Below are 16264 nucleotides of genomic sequence, written 5' to 3' on the forward strand. Positions count from 1 at the left end.
GGAAGGTGCTTCAGAATGTTCTAGAGCTTTGGAATTGGCATCCTGTGTGCCTCCCACAATACTCTGCATCCCTCCATTAGCGCCCGTATCAATCTCTGTCCCACCCATCTACGTTCCCCCCACTACGCTGTGAGTGCATGAAGATAAGGACCATGTCTCAATTCTTTTTCGCAACCTCTGTGTTAAGTATCATGCCGATACGTGGTGGATACTCCATGTATACTGACCACATGCCATGCCATGACCCAAAATACAGTTATAATGAACAGACTCCAAAGTCTACCTATGTGCTGCTGTGGGTTCTAGGCATACCATTAATTGTCTGTGCCACCAGTAGTCGTCATGGCCAAAGCTGCCATGTTCGTGCCTCCTGATCCCACCTCTCCCTGACCCAACTGATTGGACCAGGATTGGAACCAACACTGAACTGGGCCAATCAGCTTTCTCTCCTGAGACTTTAGAAGCGGGACACTGAACAGCTGAGTCAGATGTGTTTGCAGAGCCGAGCCCTGGTGAGCCCGAGCTATATGCAGTCAGTCAGGCATATGCAGCAGCCATGAGGGGTCAGGAGCAAGCCAGCCTGCAGAGAGGGACAGAAACCAGGGCCACGGACCCAGAGAGAGGGCTGCCTCAGGCCGTGGTGGCTCTCCAGGTCCCCGTTCCCTTTATTTCAGCGATCTTTCTAACCTTTCAGAGGCTGCAAACTGGTCGCCCGTCGACCCAATCTGGCCTACAGATGAACTTTATTGGGGCCACACATTCAAACATTCAAACAATCCAACATAATAAAATTAAAAAAAAATTGATCTAACATACTAAAATTTGGAGATTTCACATAAGAATCCAGATTCTTGTCTTGAAAATCAGGCGATTCTATGGTACAACAAAATCAACTGGAGCTGAGTAGTAGCCACCCCCTCTGTCCCATACTCTGCCACAACCTTCCCCTCTTCCTGGTGTTCCTTACACTTCCGCTTCCCGCATTTATAGTCCCCAGGAAACTAACTACTGTTCCCGGCCTTATATTAAAGCTGTACCGCTTGATTTGAATTAATCTGAGTACAATTTCTATTCCTTGCAACTAAAACAGCCTTGATGAGAACTCTGTCAAGGTTTCTCTCCACTATCTCCCATCCCACCACTATTGTCTTCCTTCTACCAGAAACTCAATTTTGTGTTCAAGAGGCTGTGGGTATCTCTTGATCCTGTGGGAGATCGTAGGCCGTTCCTTCCCCAGCCCTAGGGGAGGGCTCATGCTGGGATGGGCATGCGACCCAGGTTTGACCAGTGCAAAGCAATGGTAAATCTGCTGCGGGATTTCCCTTTCCAACCCAAAACAACAGACCCTTTAAAAAGAAAACCTTCTGTGACTGCTCCTTCCCCATTCTAACATCTTTGAAAAAAACCTGATGCCTGGCACTTTGACAGCTATTTTGTGACCATGAGGTTTCACACATAGGGTCAACGGGCAACATGCAGAGGACGGTAGAGAGGAAAGGCAAAAAGAAGCTGGGTCCTTGATGACATTGTTGAGCTGCTGAACCTTCCCTGGAACTCTCTGACTCTGGGCTTGTCGTCAAGTGAACACTTAATATTCTAATGGGTTAAACTACTATTGGTAGGTTTTACTGTTGCTTGCAGCTCAAGGTTATCCCAGTCCTTTGATGCTTACTATAGTAACCAAGGGATGATCTTATCCTTCAAGCCTCTCTGTTGCTTAACATTATTTAAAAATAATGCACATCCATATTCATTTCAAAGCCCATCTCTAAGATCCTCTTTTGTCTCACTGCCAGCACATCCCATTTATGTATTCCTGAGCATACTTGAAGGGAAAGAAAGAAACCATATAACCCTGGCTACACTGAACATCTTTTGCCATTTTCTAAAATCCTTCCTAACACTGAGAGAAACAGATGACATTTCCAGTACTGAAAAGGGGAGCTTCTGGACAGTTCAAAATCAGATACAAAGGTCTTCAGCTAAAGGTCTCACGCATCTCAGAGGTTTGGGCAACTTTCGTGGCAGCTCTTGTATCATTCAATAATATCGATTTTATACAAGGGCAGGCAATTTAGAAGGCCAAGAGTTTTCACCTTTCATTTTCTCAACAAGAGAAAACCCACAACTACAAGCCTCTTTACTCCAGCCCCTGGAAAACATCTCTGCGCACCAAGCCCTCCTTCCCCACGGCAGCCCCCGGATCCTCCAGGTTATTTGAGGGTGAAGGAAGTGGACTTGCTCATCCGGCAGTGTCTGGCCAGCTGGAAGGCAAAAAAGACAAGCATAGGCTCTTAGTTGCCCAGAAGAGCTCGGCAGACCAGAAATAATTAAAGCTTTAGCCACTCATGGTCCAGGGAGATGTGGGTGTCAGAGAAAGGAAGCTCTGCGAAGCTGCCCCCTCTGACTGCCTGGGCTTAGAGGGCTGCAGTACATATATTCAGGGACGTGGGATGATTTGCAGTCGATCTAGGACCTGGGCCTGAAGAAGTCACCCACTGCGACCTCCACACCATTAGAAGCAAGTGTTGCTTCCAACAGACTCAAAGTTGGCCGCCAACTGTGCACCTTTTCCCCCTTGCTGGAAAGACTGTCATATTAAAGCAAATGAAAGCACTGAGCTTACCCTACATGGATAAAGTGGGCAACACCGTTAAGCTGAACCATCACTAGGACGTTGTGACAAACGAACAAACTTCAACCCTTGCAACGTCCATCACCAACATGTTTTAATAAAGGTGAACGTACACATCTGGCTTCCTCGGAATGTTCACTTCAAGCAGATATCTCCAAGCAGACGGTCAGTCTTCTCTGGCCTTTGATGGGATCTGGCATCTTCGTCTCTCCTTCCCTAAGTTCCCGCCTTCCTGGCGGGGAAAAGGCTCGTGGAAACCAAATCCTGGAGGTGGATGTTGTCTGCTGAGACACAGCATCAGCCCTTCCTCTGGAGGCCAACCCCCAAATCCAGTTGACCTCCCTTCTCTTTCTTTGAAAATGTACATGTTTCACACATCTGGGCCCGCCCGTTCCTCCCTACCCATGGTATCCATGCCGTGGGGTCCATTGCTGGAACCCCAGGAGCTGCCTCTATGGAAAGACCAAGCCACCCCTTGACAGCAGGGATGGCAGAGAATCCAGGGAGGAGGGATTCCTGGTCCCCTGGCCCGCACGGGAGCAGGTGGCTGGGGGGGGCATCTTTCTGCTTCTCGGTCCGTTTGGCCACCCACCGCGCTCAAACTCCAAAGCACTGAAACCTGACTTAACTGTTTTCTTGCCCCAAGAGTCACCAATCAGCCTGACCAAGGAGGGGGCCAGAAAAGAAGCCCCCTGGCGCGACTTTTGCTGCTTCTGAAGGGGAGGGCCCTGCTTTGGTCGTGGGCTTGGTTCTCACCTCCCTTTTGCCTCCATCCCCAATTCCTGGGGGTAAAAGCTTTCTGAGGCTGTCATCTAGTGCAAGCCCAGCTGTCCTCGTGGCCACATTTGGATCCCCCGGAGCCAGAGACAGCAACTCCAAGAGGGGGCCGGGTGGAGGCACACGGCTCAAGTTCAAATGCATGTCCATCGGCCAGAGTCTCCGCTACTCAGCCCTGGGAAGGCAAAGCGAGGGGCCCCTTCCCTGGGAGCATTTCTCAGACCCGAGAAAAAGCTGCTCAGGCCACACCCAGGTCACCTGCAATTTCAAAGAAGAAAGCCTGGGGCCGGGGATGCAGGAGAAACCTAAGAACAGGTCCAGCGGGTGAGTGGCAGGTCTCACAGGGGTCCCGGCCTGGAGTGTATCTACAAAGATCTTTCGGTTGTTGTTCACCGAGGCTGTGACCGGCTGACTCTGGATGGTGTCCAGCTGGCTACTGGCGTCACCAGGCACTGCTGAGGTGGCAGTTTTCCCATGCAGATCCACAGGTTATTAACAACCCCCCACACACATATACGGAGAACCCCCCAGAGCAGATGCCTCCCCAGCCCCGGGTGGATCTTGATAAATATGAGAAAACAGTCAAGACATAAAACCTCGTTGGTCCAGGTGGCACCCTTGGGTGAGTTCTTGACGTGGGCAGTGACGATAGGTGCCCCAGCCGGGCTCCAGCAGCTCCCCGCTCTCTACAGCCTCAAAAACCAGCTCAGCCCCCCATCAGTCACTACTCCTGAGAGCCCGAGTTCGACCTAGCGACACCTGTGCCGTGCGTCCCTCGGCCGACCATCTCCTGGCCCCACTCCCGATGGCTGGACTCCTGCAGTCCACGGCCTTTGGTCTCAATGGGCAAAAAGCAGGAGGCCAGGGCAGCCAGGAGGCAGCAGCCGCTGTAAACCGCCAGCGTCAGGTACACGGACGATTCCAGCATCACCTGGGGGGAGGGAGATGCACGCCGGTGAGAGCATCCCTTCTGACGCACAGGCACCACCAACCACACAGATAATATCGAGAACGCCAGGCCCTCTGGTAAGCCCTCTTTATCACTGGACTCCCATGGAGTCCTCACGACAGTTTTATCAGGTATGTCCTCCACCCCCATTTTACAGAGGGAAAAACTGAGGCTCAAAGAGGATTAAGCGGCATACCCAAGTTCATACAAAGACTAAGGATGGGGCTGAGATTTGAACCCAGACCCCATCAGGCTCAAGAGTCTATTTAAATCTCTCCCAAAGCAGCATGTCTGCTGACTTCCTAGCTTTACGTCCCAGGGCACGTCACGCAGCAGAGCTAAACCTCATTTCCTCATCTGCCGAACGGGCAGAAGAGCAGTAGCCATCTCCCAATGAGAAGATGCCTCACTTGACACCATGCAGGCACATGGCAAGCTGTCAACCAGTGCTAGTTAATAGTGACGTACAATGGCCAAACACAACGGTACCGGGACGGAATGACTTGGCTAAAACACGTGTTGGAATTCTATTTACACAAAATACCCGGAAGAGGTAAAATTCATCCAGACAGAACGCAGACCAGTGGTTCCCAGGGGCTGGAGGAGGGGGAGCTGGGGAGTGACTGCTGAATGGATACGGAGGTTTATTTTGGGGAGAGGAAAATGTTTTGGAACTAGATAAGAGATGGTAGTTGCCCATCATTGTGAATGTGCTACATGCCACTGAATTGTTCACTTTATTTTTAAAATTGTATTTATTTATTTGGCCGCGCTGCGCAGCTTGCGGGATCTTAGTTCCCCGAGCAGCGTTTGAACCTGGGCCCCAGCATTGGAAGCGCGGAGTCCTAACCCCTGGACAGCCAAGGAATTCCCCAAATCATTCACCACCAGGGAATTCCCTGAATTAAAATGGCTAATTTTATGGGAGGTGACTTTTACCTCAATTTTTAAAAAGTGATAAAAACAGGAAAAAATGAACTGGATATTAAAAAAGCAAAACGATTCCCAAACAAGCTCCCCCCAAAAGGAAAGAAATGCTTCAAGACACAAAGAGCTGCAAAATTCTGCAACGACACCAAATCAACCAACTCAGAAACCAGGGCCTGGGACATTTGTTTCCCACTAAGGCATGGTGGCCTGTTTATTCTCATCCAAATTGTTTTCGGCCAAATCATCGGAAAGACCTGAGTTTGATTCCCAGCTCCTCTACTTCACAGCTGTGCGACCTTGGACAACTCCCTTGACCCTTCTGAGCCTCAGTTTTCTCATCTGCAAGCAATACTTCTTCGTAGGATGGGCTGCTAGGATGAGATCAGGTAATGCACACCAAGGGCAGGGCAGAGGCTCAGGGTACAGTAACAGCCTGCCACGCAATGGCTTTTGTCATGCCCACCCCCTCTGTATTTGGGGTGACACCTACCTGAGCAATGAACGGGGTGATGAGCGCACCCACCCTTGCCATGCCGCTGCAGGTGCCCAGGCCCAGAGCTCGGGTCGCCGTGGGGTAGACCTGAAACACAGCCGCCAAAGTGGCCGCACTGAGAAAATGCAGGCCCCTCCCTCCTCTCTGGCTCGGGAATGATGGGAATCCCAACCGCCGCCCCACACCCTGCCCCCGGGGGCAGGTGGGCCTGAATTTTTAGGGTCAATCCCTCAGGGGTTGGTGATACCAAGAAGGGGTGGGAGGGCAGGGTGGGGAGTCTCACCCCGAAGGGGACAGGAAACTCAACCAGATGAGGAGGGCAAGACGCCGAGCTGGGGGTGGGAACCTAGGAAGGGGGTCCTCCCTGCCCTGGGTGGTTATATCCAAATGAATAAATGAATAAACACTAAATTCCTATTTTTTCTTTCTTTCTATCATGGAAATTTCAAGCACAGACTAAAGTAGAATGGTGTAATCAGTCGTCTAGGACCAAGACTAGAGGACCTGTGTTAGTTTCAATCATACTCTCTCACCTCCTTCCCCTCCTAAATTACACTAAACCAAATCCTAGCGGTGGTATAATGTCATCCACTAGATATTTCTGTATATGCTGCTTTGAAGAATTTTTCCTCTTAGAAAAAGACTGCAGACATTTCCCATGTCCATATTTGGTCTTCGCCAGTAGCATAATTTTTATTGGCTGCACAGGATTCTCTCATTAGGATCAATCCTCATTTATTGAACCAATTCTTCATTGTTAGGAATAGCCAGCTGGATTACTTTAAGCCAGGAGTCAGCAAACTTTGTCTTAAAGGGCCACAGAGTAAATAATTTGGGCTCTGTGGACCATCTGGTCTCCGGCAGCTACTCAGCTCTGCCCCTGTAACACAAAAGCAGTTGTAGACAACGACAGCAGCACGTGAAGGGCTGGGGCGTGTTCCAGTAAAGCTTTATTAATGAACACTGACATTTAAATTTCATATAATTTTCATATGTCAAGAAATATCCGTTTGATTTTGCTTTCAACCGTTTAAAAACATAAAAACCATTCTTAGCTTTTGGGCTATCCAAACACAGGCAGCAGGTTGGATATGGCCCGCGGGTCGTAGTTTGCTGAGCCCTGGTATTTGCCCTTGTAGACCTTGGGCCTCCCAGTCGCTGCAGGGCAGGCAGCCTTCTCCTGGTACTCTTCTGGGAGGCTCCGGCAACCAATCCACAAGCCTTTGTTGAGGGTACACTAGGCCAGATGAGAGTCACAGAGTAGGAGACCCAGGCCCTGCCCATAGGGAGCCTTAGTCGGAGTCTCCCTGGGGGACAAGCAAGGTGACATGACTAAAAATACCAAAGAGGCACAGACACTGAGGGCAAAATGAAGTTGGGGGGGTGGATCCTGGAGGGCTTCCCGGGGGAGGCAGCATTGGAGCTGGGCCTGGAAGGTGGGGTGAAGGGAGCAGGGCTCAGGATGATGACTCAAAGTGAGGGCTCTGGAGTGCTGTGCAGACCTGAGGGACAATCTAGATGGCTTCTTCCCCTGGCACAGCACCTGGTACATACTATCCTCTCCCTCCCTTTGACCCCATCTAAAATAAGATGAGATAAAATAAATACAAAACAAGTAACCCATAATCCCCGAGTGTGGGAAAATGGACACTCTGAGACGCTGTTGCATGGAGCGTAAGTTCAGGCAACATTTTAGAGGTTGATTTTTTTTTTTCAATCTTTCTCAATGTTTGTAATGTTTATTATAGGCTTTAATTCAGAAATTCCACATCTTATTTATTCTAAAGAAACCACACATGTGCACAAGGATAGGTAAAGCTATTACCTCCACACTATAATAGTGAAAAGTTGGAAAATGATTCAAATATCCATTGGTAGGAGAATTGTTACAAAATTATGATTTGCCCAAACTATACTATATAACATAGTATAGTATGTAATATATATGATATAGTATAATAAAGTATATTATATAATATAAAGTATATATATTCTATAACAAAGTACAGTATATAATATTGATATATAGTATATATATTATATAGTATAGTAAAGGAATGTACCTAATAATATAGTATATAGATTACCATATAGTACAGTACAGAACAGTATAGTACAGCAGCTATTAAAACGAACAAAGAAGGTCCATATGTCCTGTGTTCCTTGTCTTCCACCTTCCCCTCCAGAACCTCTCTGTACCCCTCCCCACCTCATTCTCTGCCCTGGGGGCTGGCCACTGTGGACCACCAAGGGCTCCTAGGCTCTCTGCCTTACGGTTGGGTTCTGCCAATGGGAAGCCACAGTAGGAGATGGGCGGGAGGTGGGAGAGAGAGCCCAGGGTATTTATTCTCCTGCTCCTTCCGGTCTAGGTTGCCTAAGGGCACATGTGTCCCTCAACTAAAGGTCACAGCTTTTCTCTGCACAGCTCCCTCCTGGGACCCTGTAACACCCCATCTCCTCACCCCACAGGCCTTGGGTGGTAGCTGTGTCCCCAGCCACCTCCACCTCATTGTGAGCTCTGGGCGCTGCTCCATCACTTTTTGGTTTCCCTAAGCCCTATCCTACATCACTGTAATCCGTCCTTTATTAAACTCATCTCAGTTGCTCAGTTACCCAATTTGATACATGCACTAACATAAATTAGGAAAAAATCTGGAAGAATATACACTGAACCATTCAAGAAGGTGGTCTCTAGGAAGGCAGAATGTGAGGCCCTTTAGTTTGGGGGTTTTATACAGTTCTGTAACATTTGGAACTCGTACACTGACCATAAGTTTTTATAAGCAGAAAACAATGACTGAACGAAAGCCTGAAATACTGAAGGCCTTCACAGCCGCCACTCAGACTCAAGGACAAATTTCACTCAGAGGAGCCCAGGCTGGGTGTTTCCGGAGAAAACACCCGCCCCCTTCCCACCCTGGCTGCTCCCAGGCATCCCTCCTACCTCAGGTGTGTAAACATAGGCTGCTTGGAAGCCTCCAGAAATAAACGCTCTTGCAATGAAGAGTAACAGAGTGAGCATATTTCTAGGAAGAGAAAAAAAAAAGCAGATGAGCAAGTATTTTTTCTGACAGTTTCTTTCAGCAAAGTTTTATCTGCCCAGGTAGAATTGACACCCTAGAAACTGGCAAAGCCCACCTCACCCAACACACCATCAGGCAGGCACGCAGACACACGCATCCCAGTGGTCTCTCGGAAGACCTGCTTTTATAAGTTCATCATTCTCCAAAGTTCCAGGCTGAGATGGTGGTGCCCAGGGTGGGGCACGGCTGGGGTGAAGTGATGTAAATAATGAAAAGTCTAGATAGGACCTAGTGGGGGCAGGAATTGAGCCAGGAACCAGCTGAACCAGGGAAAGGAAACTTCTCTTCAGTATTATGAGGATAATCGTGATCTCCAGCCCTCTGTTCCATCGTTCCCATAATGTCTTTGAATGTCAACATTTCCAGATCTAAGCAACATCTCCAGACCTTTCACAGATCTCTCATCTGTGGTTCGGTCTGGGGCCTCTTGGAGATCAACACAGGCCAGTTCCATATTTTGAGGCTCTTGATAGATGGAAAAAATGGAGAAATGCCAGAAGGGGATTATAAAACAAGACCTTGAAATATTGCTGTGGAACAAATGAACGCTTTTAACCCATATATGAATTAAATAGCTATATGCATGATCTTACTGGGAGATGATGTCAAAAGTCTACAGGTAACGGTGTCGGAGCAAAATTTGGACCAAAGTGCCCTCCTACCCTCGCTCCCATCAGAGGCCCCAACTTTGAGCCCAATCTGTTGTCCAGTTATGAAGCAGCCAAGAGCCTCAGGCTTCGTGAGGGGCTGGGGGGATCCTTCAGGTACCCCAGGGGGTGTAATCCACAGTCTGCAGGCACAAAGACCTGACCGCGAGCTGAGAAGTAAGCCTGCTGGCCAGAGAGCTGAGTTCGCGACCCACCTTCCAACACAAATAAACAGCAGGAGGCTGCAGAGGGAGAAGACGACGAAGCACAGGGCCATGGTCTTCTTGCGGCCCAGGCGGTCGATGATCCAGAGGGTCACAAGGACACCTGCAAGGGAGCAGGGGAGCCATGGGAGGCAGCATCTGACATGAGCCCCAATAACCCCACCTCCTGGTGCCACACGCTGTGTAATCCCCCCGTCTTGCGAGTGGGCTGGACCTCATGACTCACTTCTAATGACTAGAATATGGCAGAAGTGATGGGATGCCACTTCTTTTTTTGAATCAAAAAATTTTATGTCGGGAATTCCCTGGCAGTCCAGTGGTTAGAATTCTGTGCTTTCACTGCTGAGGGCCCGGGTTCGATCCCTGGTTGGCGAACAAAGATCCCATAAGCCATGTGGCATGGCCAAAAAAAAAAAAAGTTTTTATATCAATATTTATGACAAAAAGACTTACAATAGCGTAAAAGCAATCACTTAAAATTATACTTTCCATAAATGTCATTAATGTAACTAGATGCTGACAAACTGCTTAAAATGCCTTGAGGGACTTCCCTGGTGGTGCAGTGGTTAAGAATCCGCCCACCAGTGCAGGCGACACGGGTTCGAGCCCTGCTCCGGGAAGATCCCACATGCCGCGGAGCAACTAAGCCAGCACGCTGCAACTACTGAGCCTGTGCTCTAGAGCCTGCTGGCCACAACTACTGAGCCCGTGTGCTGCAACTACTGAAGCCCGCGCACCTAGAGCCCATGCTCCACAACAAGAGAAGCCACCACAACAAGAAGCACGCACACCGCAACAAAGAGTAGCCCCCGCTCGCCACAACTAGAGAAAGCCCGTGTGCAGCAACAAAGACCCAACACAGCCAAAAATTAAATAAATAAATTTATTAAAAAAAGAAAAAATGTATTGAGTTATATGTCTACTGCAAAGTATATCCGTGAATCTTAGTCAGTGATTAGGATTACAGCTTTTTAAAATCAATTTATGCCAGTCTTAAAGACATATATCCATATGTCACTAGGGAGGTCACTTCTGAGATAAGCTTATACAAGACTGACGTCTGTCTTGCTGGCATTTGCCCTCTCCCTGGCTCTTCTCATGAACTTGCCTTGATGGAGAAGGCCACCTGGCAAGAAACTGAAGGTGGTCTCTGGCCAACAGGCAGTGGGGAACAACCGGGGAAGTGAGCATGAAGCAGACCCTGCCTCAGCTGAGCTTTCAGATGAGACCACAGACCCTGGGCCAACACCTCCATTGCAGCCTTGTGAAATACACTGAAGCAGAGGACCCAGGGAAGCCCAGGTTCCTGACTCACAGAAACTGTAATAAATATGTGTTGTGTTAAGCCACTAAATTTTGGAATAATTTGTTACACGGCAACGGATAACTAATACAGGCACCAAGGGGAGCCTGAATAGTGGCATCCACTGAAACCAGGCAGCAGACACCTGGGCTGGGCGTCAGAAACACGTAGGTTCTAAGGCCTTATCTTGCCTCTAGCTTGTCATGTGGTCTTAGGTTAGTCCCTTGCCTTCTCTGAACCTCAATCTTCCTTTTTTTTTTTTTGGCCATGCCCAGCAGCATGTGGGATCTTAGTTCCCCAACCAGGAATCAAACCCATGACCCCTGCAGTGGAAGCATGCAGTCCTAACCACTGGACTACCAGGGAATTCCCTGAACATCAATTTCTTCATTGGAGAAGTAGGACTAAATAAAAATAACATTCTCTACCTCAGTAGAGGTGGTATAGCATATTGCTTGATAATAATAATAATATAATAATAAAATCTGGGCCAAGCATTTTTACATCTATTATCTTGTTCAATCATCAAAACAAACCTCTAAACTATAATGGAAGAGGATAAAGAAAAGAATATAGACATACACACATATATATATGAATAACAATCACTTTGCTGTATACTTGAAACTAACACAATATTGTAAATCAATTAGACTTCAGTTAAAAAAAAAAAAAAACCTCTACAAAGCATGCTAATAGCCCATTTCCCACTTTTATTCAATCAATACATTAAGTACCTACTGTGTGTCAGGAGCTGTTCTAGGAGCTTGGGATGTGTCAGTGAACAAAACAACAAAACAATACATGTAATAATAGGGAGGAAGAATCTGAGTTTCAGAAAGGTAAAATCATAGAAATGGTGAATGCCTGAAGTCCCGAAAATGGCAGCTGGCAATGCTGGCTTTAACTCCAGAGGCTTTAATGTTACCTGCTAAGCTATGTGGGAAAGATAGACAATGTAGTATAGGAGTGGACTCTGGGCTCTGGGGGTGGGAACACAGGTCTTAGCTCTGCCAGCTGTAGGACACAGTGTCTTAGTTGGGTTTTCCCAGAAGCAGACCCCAGGACAAGGGTCCGAGTGCGAGGGGTTTACTTGGGAGGTCATCCAAGGAAGCACCAGTAGGAGAGTGGAGAAGTGAAACGGGGAAGGGACGCAACTAATAAGGGTGCATATCAAGCAAGTTACCACCATGGGAAATTGCTACTGGATTCCACTGGAGGGCTCTGGGAGTCAGTGTGGAACGTGCACCTTAGAATTCTACCTGATAGGTGAGGAAATTGGGGTATTTATACACTGGTTGAAGGCTGTTCCCAGGTGTTAACTCCCTGGCACCTGCAGCCACCCTTCTTGCTTCTAGACACTGAGGCTTTCAATTCCTCCTGAGATAGCCCTCAGGCACAGAGATGCAGAAATTGGCAGCTACAATCGGCAGGAACCATTTTTGCTACACCTCTCCAATCCTCAGTTTCTTCAGATGTGAAATGGGAATGATACTACTTCACAAGATGAAATGAGATCATATCTGTAAACTATTTAGCACAGTGCCTGATATATATACAGTAAGCAATCAGTAAATACCAGATATTATTATTGTTGTAATAATACTATTTCTTAAAGGAAAAAGATAGATCACCTTTGCTTCATGTACAGGTTTGGCTTTTTAATACCCCACCAATCCTTTCCAGTGTGACTGGTGTTGGGGAACAATTCTCCACGGGTCTCTTGTATTTCTGCACAGCTTGTGAGCGGAGGCCCTAGCTGCCCTTTGGTTCCAGGCTAGCATTTCAAGGTTGTTTGTAGAGCCAACAGCCTTGGAAGACAGAGATACTGCCTCCTTCTAGAGCAAGGGGAAGGTCTGTTTACTGCCCAATGTAGTAAAGATGATGTCTCTCTCCAAGGCAAAGGCTGAGCAGGTTTCCGGCAGCCCATTATAAAAGATTTGGGTTCCTGAAGTGTGAGATGCCCGAGCTGTGTTGCAAATCCATTGCACGTGTAAGATTCACCTGGACCCGTCCTCACCATCCCCATGGGACTTGAGGGCAAGAGGAGCCAGCGCTAACATACTACTCAGGCTGCCTGCTGTGCCGTGAGTAATGGTCTTTTGTCTCTGACCCAGGGGTCTTGTGTCTTCTGCCGGTGTGTGTGTGTGTGTGTGTGTGTGTGTGTGTGTGTGTGTGTGTGTGTGTGTGTGTGTGTGTGTGTGTGTGTGTGTGAAGCTGGGCAGCTTAACTTGTTAGCCTTCAAATAGAGTAAAATGTCAGCCTCTTCACAGTTCTTGCCAACTTGTAGCTAAGGGTTGAAAACAAATCCCCAGCTTCCCTTAGAAGTGGGATTTGCGGGCTTCCCTGGTGGCGCAGTGGTTGAGAGTCCGCCTGCCACTGCAGGGGACACGGGTTCGTGCCCCGGTCCGGGAAGATCCCACAAGCCGCGGAGCGGCTGGGCCCGTGAGCCATGGCCGCTGAGCCTGCGCGCGTCCGGAGCCTGTGCTCCGCAACGGGAGAGGCCGCGACAGTGAGAGGCCCGCGTACCGCAAAAAAAAAAAAAAGAAATGGGATTTGCTTCCAGGCGGCACCAGGTAAAGCCGCATTCCCAGGAGGCCCTGCCCCAGCCCACGTGGCACAGGTCCCTCACCTGGGAACTCAGACAGGGTGGTCCACAGCAGGTCCATGTAATCCTCCTCACTCAGGTACTCACAGGCCAGGCTGCATTTTGCCTCTACCGCCTTCTTCCGGCTGGAGACTGGAAGGTGGAGAGAGAGAGAGAAAAAGAGCAAGAGGCATGCGCAGTCTTGGGGTGCAGCCTCCTGCTCTCCACACCTTCCCTGGGTATGATTTGGTTGGGATGCCAGGGAAGGAGCATGGGCTCAGGACTCAGACAGACTCAGGTGTGAATCCCAACCAGCAGTGTTAGAGCTTCATCTCTTTAAGCCCCAGGTTCCTCATAATCCTGGGGCTAATAAACCCTGGGGCAAGGCGGTTGAGACGCTGAAAGCAGGTTGTCCATATGAATGTGCTTAGCCCAGAACTGGCACATACGAGGTGCTTTTGTGGCAGACAGACTCTAGGGTGGCCCCAACGACCCCCACCTATATTATCTGGCCCCCATTACTTCCTCAATCGCACCTTCTCTCTCCCTCGCTCTGCTCATACTACTCCAGCCACACTGGTCTCCTTGCTGTCCCTTCAATACACAAGGCATGTTCCTGCCTCAGGACCTTTGCACTGGCTGCTCTCGTCCTCCACTGCACTTTATATATCCCCATGACTAATTTCCTCACCCCTTTCGAGTCTTTCTTTAAATCTCACCTTCTCACTGAAGCCATCCTGACCACCCCACTTAAAACTCTGACTCGCCCACGGCCACTAACTCTGCTCCACACTTCTGACATCCCTTACCTTGCTTTATCTTTTTTCCCCCAAATCATTTGTTAGGAAACAGAGTCAAAGACTTTGAAATGGGCAAAATGTCCTGTCTTGTGAACCCTTATAGGTTATCTCAGCTTTCATGATCTTTAAGCTCTTTCACAACTTCGCATTATAGAATACCAGTGCAAATGATTCTTGTGCATAAAAATGCAAGCGGTGTCTGGTGGTGATGCGATTATTGCCTTCCGCACACTGCCAATTTTTGCCTCTAAGTGTAAGTCCATTTCAGCTTTTCTGATTGCCTATATACATGTGTGTTTTGAATTCTCCTTTGAACCAACTGTAACCTCTTACTGGTGTTAGCAGACAATTCCCCATGGGTCTCTCATGTTCTCTGCCTGTTTTATAAGCAGAGGCACTGACTGCCTTTGTTCTGGACTATCTTTTCAAGGATTTTAGTTTAGCAAACAGCCTTGAAAGATAGAGAGGATCTCCCTTTTGGTGCAAAGGGCAGGTTTCCTTATGGCCTTTGAAGATAGAGCATCTTTCTGCAGAACAAAGAGCTGGCAGGCTTATTATCTGGTATAAAAGAGCTGGGGGCCCTAAGTTCAGAGTTCCTCTCATAACACAATCCACTGCTCCTTCCCTATCACTTTCCCACCCAGGTGTAACAGTGAGGCTTTTTTTTTTTTTTTTTTTGTGGTACGCGGGCCTCTCACTGTTGCGGCCTCTCCCGTTGCGGAGCACAGGCTCCGGACACGCAGGCTCAGCGGCCATCACTCACGGGCCTAGCCGCTCCGCGGCACGTGGGATCTTCCCGGACCGGGGCACGAAACCCGAAACCGTATCCCCTGCATCGGCAGGCGGACTCTCAACCACTGCGCCACCAGGGAAGCCCAAGAGTGAGCTTTTAACACGGGGTGGCAAACGACCGCCTGCAGGCCAAATCTGGTCCCCTGCCTGTTTCTGCCTGGCCAGCAGGCTAAGAATGGTTTTTACATTTTTTAATGATTTTTAAAATCAAAAGAAGAATAACATTTCATGACATAAAAATGACATGAAATTCAAATTTGTGGTCGTAAAAAAGATTTCCTCGGTGGGAAGTCCCTGGAGGTCCAGTGGTTAGGACTTCGCGCTCTCACTGCCGAGGGCCCGGGTTCGATCCCTGGCTGGGGAACTAAGATCCCACAAGCTGTGCTGCGTGGCCAAAATAAAAAAAAAGGTTTCCTTGCAACACAAGCAAGCCTTGCTTGTTTACATATTATCCATAGCTGCTTTTCTGCTACAATGGCAGAGCCGTTTGGCCCACAGAGCCTAAAATATTTACTATCTGGCTGTTTATAGAAAAACTCTGCCAACCCTTCCTCTATAACATCCCAATGGATCCTCTGCTTTGGTTAAGCAGGTCCACTGTTACGGTGAAACCAAGCAGGAGGCTGTGGGGCAAATCCTGGGTACGAATCCTTTCCATGCTCCCTGTTTCTTGCTTGTAGGAAATAGGCTTCATTCAAGCCTCCTAGACCTTCCCTGAGTTCCAAAGGGCAGGTTCAAACAGTTGCTAATCAGGGAAGGGAGGGGATGCAGAGAAAGGGGAAGAGCTGTCAAGAAACAATAGTGCAGACTTGGGGCAGAGTCCTGGTTCCTCCTCAAGGAATATACATAACAATATCTTTGAATTCTTCTGCCGGAACTAAGGCCCTCACCCAGGTTGAGGATGGTAACTTCAGGCTGAGCACAAGATTCCTGGAACATCACCCTGTTCCCTCACCACCAACGAATCAGAAGAAAGTCACATACCCTGCGGCCGTCCCCCCCCCCCCCACCAAATTCTGCCTCTAAAAACTTCTCCCCCCACCA

General features: G+C 48.5%; 2 protein-coding genes across 3 annotated transcripts in view; both read right to left on the reverse strand.

Moving 5' to 3' along the window:
• The window catches only part of SSH1 (slingshot protein phosphatase 1), a 102045-nt gene extending 99307 nt beyond the window's left edge, over positions 1-2738 (reverse strand). Inside the window, exon 1 of the mRNA XM_060310175.2 lies at positions 2627-2738. The gene's annotated coding sequence lies outside the window, so the exon portion shown is untranslated. The remainder of the gene's footprint in view (positions 1-2626) is intronic.
• SVOP (SV2 related protein) overlaps positions 725-16264 on the reverse strand; it is an 85391-nt gene continuing 69851 nt past the window's right edge. The window contains exons 12-17 of one of the 2 annotated variants that reach the window (XR_009566348.1): positions 13674-13781; positions 9730-9841; positions 8729-8810; positions 5782-5871; positions 2749-4343; positions 725-2264 (exon numbers count right to left, since the gene is read on the reverse strand). Coding sequence is in view for 1 of the 2 variants with exons in the window: in XM_030860634.2 (XP_030716494.1) it covers positions 4137-4343; positions 5782-5871; positions 8729-8810; positions 9730-9841; positions 13674-13781 (599 nt within the window). In the remaining variant the exon portion in view is untranslated. Of the gene's footprint in view, positions 4344-5781; positions 5872-8728; positions 8811-9729; positions 9842-13673; positions 13782-16264 lie in introns of both variants that reach the window. The other variant, XM_030860634.2, reaches the window with a different exon arrangement.

The sequence above is a fragment of the Globicephala melas genome, chromosome 13, assembly GCF_963455315.2.
Source record: "Globicephala melas chromosome 13, mGloMel1.2, whole genome shotgun sequence".
In the NCBI taxonomy this organism is placed as follows: Eukaryota; Metazoa; Chordata; class Mammalia; order Artiodactyla; family Delphinidae; genus Globicephala; species Globicephala melas.